The sequence below is a fragment of the Lepus europaeus genome, chromosome 11 (genome assembly GCF_033115175.1).
Source record: "Lepus europaeus isolate LE1 chromosome 11, mLepTim1.pri, whole genome shotgun sequence".
Taxonomy (NCBI): Eukaryota; Metazoa; Chordata; class Mammalia; order Lagomorpha; family Leporidae; genus Lepus; species Lepus europaeus.
In genome coordinates this window covers 8630741-8636886 of record NC_084837.1, presented here as the reverse complement: position 1 = coordinate 8636886, position 6146 = coordinate 8630741, and the positions used below count along the sequence as shown (strand labels likewise).

The following is a 6146-nucleotide window of genomic DNA, read 5'->3' as shown; positions in this document are numbered from 1 at the left end:
CGCGCCCCTCTCCGGCCCGGCCCCGCCCGGCCCCTCCGCGGGCCCCGCACGGGCGCCGGGGGCATTGTTTTTGGGGTCCTGCGGGAGGGAGGCGCGTGCGGGGCGGCCAGCGCAGTGCGGGTGGGGGCGGGCGCGCGCCTGAGTGCGCGAGGGAGCCGGCGCGGGCGGGGGCGCGGCAGGGGCGGTGCCTGGCAGCCTCGCGCCCCACGCCCGGGCTCCGCTCCGCACGTCCCGGGGATCCCGGGCTCCGGCTCTTGGCGCGCGCCGGCCTGGGCCCGGCCCTTGGCGCGGCGCGGCTGCGGCGGCGGCCGCTCGGGGGTGCGCGCGGGCACGTGTGCGCGGCCCCGAGGCGCGCGCGAGCCCCCAGTGTGTGGCGGCGGCGGCGGCGGCGCGGCGAGGCTGGGGTTCTTGTTTACCAGCGTTAACTCCGCTGAGCGGAAAAAAAAGGGAAAAAGCCCGAGGAGGAGGGAGCGCACCCGGTGAACTCGAGACGGGCGAGCGAGCGACGGGGACGCCGCCGGCGAGCCTGCTCGCGGCCGGCTCCCCGGGACCCCGGCCCTCCACGCCCCTCGCGCGCGGGGCAGCCCCGCGGGCGTCGCGGCCTTGACCTTCAGCGAGCCGGAGCCCCCGCGCGCGGAGCCCGGGCGGCTGCGGGGAGCGCAGCGCGGCGCGGCCGGCCCGCCGCTTTGTGTGCGTCCTGGGTTTGGGAAGGAGCTCGCGGCGGCGGCTGCGCTGAGGGCGGCGGCGCGGTGAGCGCAGCCCGAGCGGGAGGAGGAGGGGGGGGGGCAGCCGCTCATTCATTTTTACTCCGCATTTGCGCCCCTCGCCGGCCTCGCCCGCCACCGGGACTTGGGAGCGAGCTTGGCAGCGCGACGCGCCCTCCCGCGCGGGGCCCCAGGCGCGGAGCCACCTCCCCTCCTGGGGGTCGGGCTTGTTTTTCCTCGCCTGGACGCACTCGGGCTTTGCCTCTTTTCTGGGCAGTGACCCCCTCACACACCTCTTGCCTCTCTGGGTTTGAAAATGGAGGCCGACGACGCCGACAGCCCTCCCCAGAGTGCCTTGGGTTCCCCACTCCGCCGAGTCCTGGGCTGCGACTGCTGACGCCGAGGGGTCTCCCGCCCCGTCTGCGCTGCCTTCGGACCGTTCTTCCTTCGCTCTTGGCTTTGGAGCGAAGACTGCTTTTGAAACCCCCCCCCCCTTTTTTTTTCTTTTCCTTTTTTTTTTCTTTTTTTGAGAAAGGGGACTTTCGTTCCAAATCAAAGGAATGAAGTCTGGCTGCGGAGGAGGGTCCCGGACCTCGGCGTGGGGGCTCCTGTTTCTCTCCGCCGCGCTCTCGGTCTGGCCGACGAGTGGAGAAAGTGAGTATGCGCCCGCCGCCCGCGGCCACTGCGGGAACTTTTCTCCGAGGGCCTGCGCCCTGTTTGCGAAACCGGAGTTGCCACCGTCGCAGCTGTCGGGCCCCCGGCTGGGGCGCGCGGGGCGGAGGGTGGACCCGGGCCCGAAGCCTTTGGGTGTGGAGCCCACGGGGCGCATCCCGCGCGGGAAGGGGCCGTGGGGTTTCTAGTTCGTAGTCCCGAGAGCCCAGCCCGGAGGCCAGGTGGGTGGGCCGTGCTCACTCCGGGCGGCAGGGGCCCGCCCGGGCTCGGGGACTCCGTAGGGAAGTTGGGGCCCGACGCCCTGCTCTCGCCCCGCACGGGACGGCGACGCCCGCGTGCGCGCAGACGGCCCGCAAGGCACTGAGGCCGCGCCACGCCTGCCGCTGGGGCCGCCAGGGTGCTGGGAGCGGGGAGCCCTCGGCCCGCCAGCGCGAGTTGCCCTCGAGGGCGTCGGGTCCCGCGCTGCCGCCCCGCAGCCGCCGGACACTTTGGCAAACATCCAGGCGCGGCCTCCAGCCGCCCAGTGTGCCTTTGCCCCTAGGGCGACTTCGGGCTCGGGGCGCTGCGTTCCTTTGGCCCGTCCCCCGCCCCTGGCGTCCCGGAGAAGCGGGAGCGCCCCTCGGGCGGCCCCTGGGCGAGTGCGAGGCCCGGGGCCTCCATCAGCCTAGCCCTTCCGGGAGCGCGTGTGGGGCCCCGGGACCGTGTCCAGATTCTGTCTGGCCCGAGGGCGCCTTTGCCGCCCCGGGGGTTGCGGGGAGGGGGGAGGGGGGGGCTGTGATCGGGCAGCGCCCGGGAGTGCGGGAGCGCGTGTGCGGCCGGAGCCGACGTGCGTTTCCACACACGTGCTCGCTCGCTGTCGCCGCGGACTCCCAACCCGGGCCCCGCTGCGCGCGTGGCGCGCGGAGGGTGACGGAGCGCGGGACCTGCGGCGGGGGTTTGCGTGCGAGCGCGGAGCCCTGGCACGCGTTTGGCTGCGACCAGCGTTGCGTGGCACCGGCTCGACCGCCCCGCGCTTCCTTTGTGCAGTTAATAAGCGGTGTCGCCCCACGCGCGCTGTCGCTTGCCATCTGATGGCTTTTGTTTGGGAGGCGTCGGGGGTGCGGGGAGCGAGCGCACCCACGGAGTGTGCAGGCAGGGCCGGGGCGGCGCGGTTATTCTCGGAAGGACCCGAGGTGGCTCCCGGGGACTTCAGGGGTGGTAGGGTAAGGTGAACGCGCTGGAAGGCTGAAAAGCAGTCGCGGGGCTGGGGCTGGAAACGGCGAGGGCGTTGGTGAGTAATGGTTGCCGCGGGTATGCAGGTGGTGTCTATTAACTGAAAAATCACGACTGAGCGGGGCGGGGGGCCACCTGGCCCATCACGGGGAGGTTCGGAGAGGCATCAGCGAGCCCCGCTTAGACGTCTCGGCGGCGGCGAGCGCGTGATGCGGGGAGGCGCAGATGCTTACGGAATTAGCGTGTTTACTGCGTGGAGGGAGGCGCAGACCAGGGCTCTCCTGCTCTTTGTTTTCCGAACTTTGAGCGCGCGGGATTGGACGGACGGGTTCCTGCTGCCCCCTCCTGAGGCGCGGGGGTGGTGTTTGGGGGACGGGGCGGGGAGGGGTGCTCTTGGCCAGCACAGCCGAGTGCGGCGTGGAGGACCCCAGAGAGCGAATCCATTTTGTGGCGGCGTGGTGTCGCCCCGTGCTGTTTGCTCTCCCTTTCTTCCTGACTGTTAGAGAGTTCTGAAATCCAGAACTGCAGCGTGGCCTTGCTTCTGGCCAGCGCTCGGAGCCCTTCTCGCGGGGAGTGCCTTTTGGCCAGGGCGCTTTTTCTTGAGAACACAAAGGGGAGGCAGAGAGTCTGTCGATGTAGGTTTTTAAAACCGCGCTGCCAAGACGGACCCCTCTTCCCCGGGGGTCTCTGAAGTGCTGGGTTCCTCAGAGCCCGAGGATGGCCAGGAGGCGCCCTGATCCTCCTGAGATTTCCTCAAGTCCAGCTCAGGGCCGGCCCCACCCGCTTGCCGCAGTGTGGAGGGCTACATGAAAATGAGTTCAGTTTTTTAAAACCCGAAAGGCTCCGGACCACGGGAGAGAGAAGCCAGCCGGGTCCTAGCCGGGAAGGGTGTTCCGGGGGCGGCTGTGAGCGCCGTTACAGGGGTTGGTTCGGTTCCAGGTGCCCTGCCAGCATACTGAGTGTTTAGCGTTTCTTCTTTGAGCGTGACAACTCTAGGGAGAGAGTTTTAGAAAATGTTGAGGTTTTTTGTGGGGGGGAGAAAGATGTGGGCATGTTTGTCTCACTGTCACGGGAGCAGGGCATTTTAATAAAGGAGATAAAGGAGGTTTGGAAGTTACGCGTGGCACCTAAATGTTCCGATGACTTTTTTTTTTTTTTTTTTTTAAAAACAGCCAACGTGTACCTTAAAGCTGCCTTGGCCATCTCCTTGGAAGGATTGTCATCTTTTTGCCCCCGGCACAGGAATATCCTGTTGCTACACAAGTGTCCGTTTGTGACAGGTCACTGTTTCAAAGGATAACCCAGAATAAGAAGTTTTGAAAGAGCCCAGTTAGCAAAGTCTGGTTCCCACCCTTTGGAGGGCAGTAGCAGGTAACAGGTGTTTTTGTGGAGGGCTGGTGTGTGGCTGGGATTTGGCGTTTCAGAGGGGCAGGTGCCTGTTCTGTCCGAAGGGATTAGGAAAGCCCCACTCTCCGAAACTCAGTAAGGTTGATTAGATTACCTTAGAAACAGCGCAAAGCGAAAGAGGTCGGTCACCAAGATCACCTGTTGTGCGATTCCACTTGTACGAAATGTCCAGAGCAAGCGGATCTGTAGAGGAAGTGGATGGTGGTTGCCAGGGCCATGGGGTGACTGCTTTCTTTTTTGGGGTGATGGTTGCACAACTCTGAGTATACCAAAAACTGTTGAATTGTACACGTTAACTCGGCGATCTTTATGGTAATTGAATTCCATCTCAATAAATCTGTCCTTTTAAAAAAAATGTTAAGGTTGAAAAGAGTACACTGAGACATAAATAGATTAAATGTATTCAGGAAATTCATCCTGGTGTCTTTGTCTTCCCTTTCGTGAGTTCTCAGGTGTGTGGATTTCAGCACAGCACAGTGGTAACTGAAGCTGCAGTAGCGGGGATTCCGCGCCATAGGGGACCTGGGGAGCAAAGCCGTGGTGCTCTGTGGCTCTGGTTAAGGATGTGTCAGGGCCTGGTTAGTTAACAAGCACATGCCAGGGAAAGTGGAGTTTGACAGCTGAACTCTGAAATGTTGCCGCTTTCCTCGAGATAGAGTTTAGAAGTTCAGTCTGCAAGGCTGTGTCTTCGATTTTTTTACGGGTGTTTTCCAACAGAAGTCATGCGCCGTGTAAGGAGAATTCCCACTCTGTTCTGATCTGTCCTGTTAGCCACGTGTGGTAGGGAAGGCTGAGGGCGAGCTGTTCATTTCAGTCCAGTGTTGCTTCTTTTTTGCTTATTTTATTTCTTACACAGCTCCAGAATCTGAGCAGAAAGACTCTTTGTAGGATGCAATAGTTGTTTCGGGCACAGGATGACTTTTGTTTAAGAGAATTAAAATTTCTTACAGAACAAAAGATTTGAAAGTCCGTCAAAGGCATTTCTGTTGTTAAACTTTTATCCAACATTACCTTGTTGGCCTTTCAATAGGAAAAGACCTAGAGAATAATGGTTTGTATTTGTTTCCTGTCTTTGTCTGAGGCCCGGTTTGCTAATAAAAATGTTGCCTGCCCTTCCTATTGTTGCAAGATCAGGCCAATAATGAGAATCAACTGTATCATTTTCACTTGTTGCCTTAGCTTGTTGCCAAGGGGAGCCCTCAGGGGACGTGGTTTCCTTTTTAATCTGGTTTCATTTGTTTTGTAAGAATGTGCTCTAAGAAGCAACTGAATCCCGCCAACACTGATTGGGCACCTACTGTATGAAAGCTGGCCTGTGTGATGTGAGGGAGTGCATGTGCCTACAAAGGTAGAGGACTTTACCTTTGCCCTTGGCATTTTATTTATTCTTCTGCACTTGAAAATGCAGATTTTTTTTTCATCTCCAGCATGCACCATTTCCATACTTCAGCAGGCAGCAAGCTACAGTCTCTGGAAAGATTCTCCTGTGGAGCTAAGACGTGAGGCGCCCTGAGGTGGCTGAGGCTGATCTTCCCAAACTCGGTGCTGCACCGTGTTTGCCTTGTCAGTGTTTTCCTTGTGTTGGGGAGTTGTGGTTGCCATGATGCCCAGGGGACATTTGGCCATCTTGACCAGGAACACTGATTACGGCAGCGGTGATTAAATGGTTTCCTTCTGCCAAAACCTTGGGAGTCTTAAGTGTGTGAGTGTGTGTGTGTGTGTGTATGCTACGTGGCACCTTTTGAGTTGAAAGAAAGACAGGACTTTCGGAGTTTCCTGGATGCACATGTTGCTTAGTTAGCTTTCTGTAAACGAGGAGGACATGTTTACGGTTTCAGAGCTTTCTATAATTTAGAAATAAGTTTGCTGTTTGAAAAGTGTGAGGGGGTACGAAGGAGATTGTCAATTAAATCCCGAAAGTGTTTTTTTTTTTTCTTTTAAGTGTACAAGACATGGTTCTCTCTGCATTGTGATTTTGCTTCCATTTGTTTTCAAAACTCATTTAAAAATCAACCATGGTTCATGGAAGAGGTATTTGTGCCTGCAGGCCAGCTTGCTTTGAACTGCTTTTCTTAGCCAACTTATGACAGGTGCTATCTGAGTCCAAGAGATGAGCTCTTCTCAATTGTGCTAAATATATAATAGTTGCAC

At 59.4% G+C, this 6146-nt stretch overlaps 1 protein-coding gene across 2 annotated transcripts in view; it reads left to right on the top strand.

The window, feature by feature from the left end:
* The first annotated feature begins 839 nt into the window (after window positions 1–839).
* The window catches only part of IGF1R (insulin like growth factor 1 receptor), a 260335-nt gene continuing 255028 nt past the window's right edge, over window positions 840–6146 (top strand). The window contains exon 1 of one of the 2 annotated variants that reach the window (XM_062204938.1): window positions 840–1358. In XM_062204938.1, coding sequence (XP_062060922.1) covers window positions 1265–1358 — 94 coding nt within the window. In that variant the 5' untranslated portion in view covers window positions 840–1264. The remainder of the gene's footprint in view (window positions 1359–6146) is intronic. The other variant, XM_062204937.1, reaches the window with a different exon arrangement.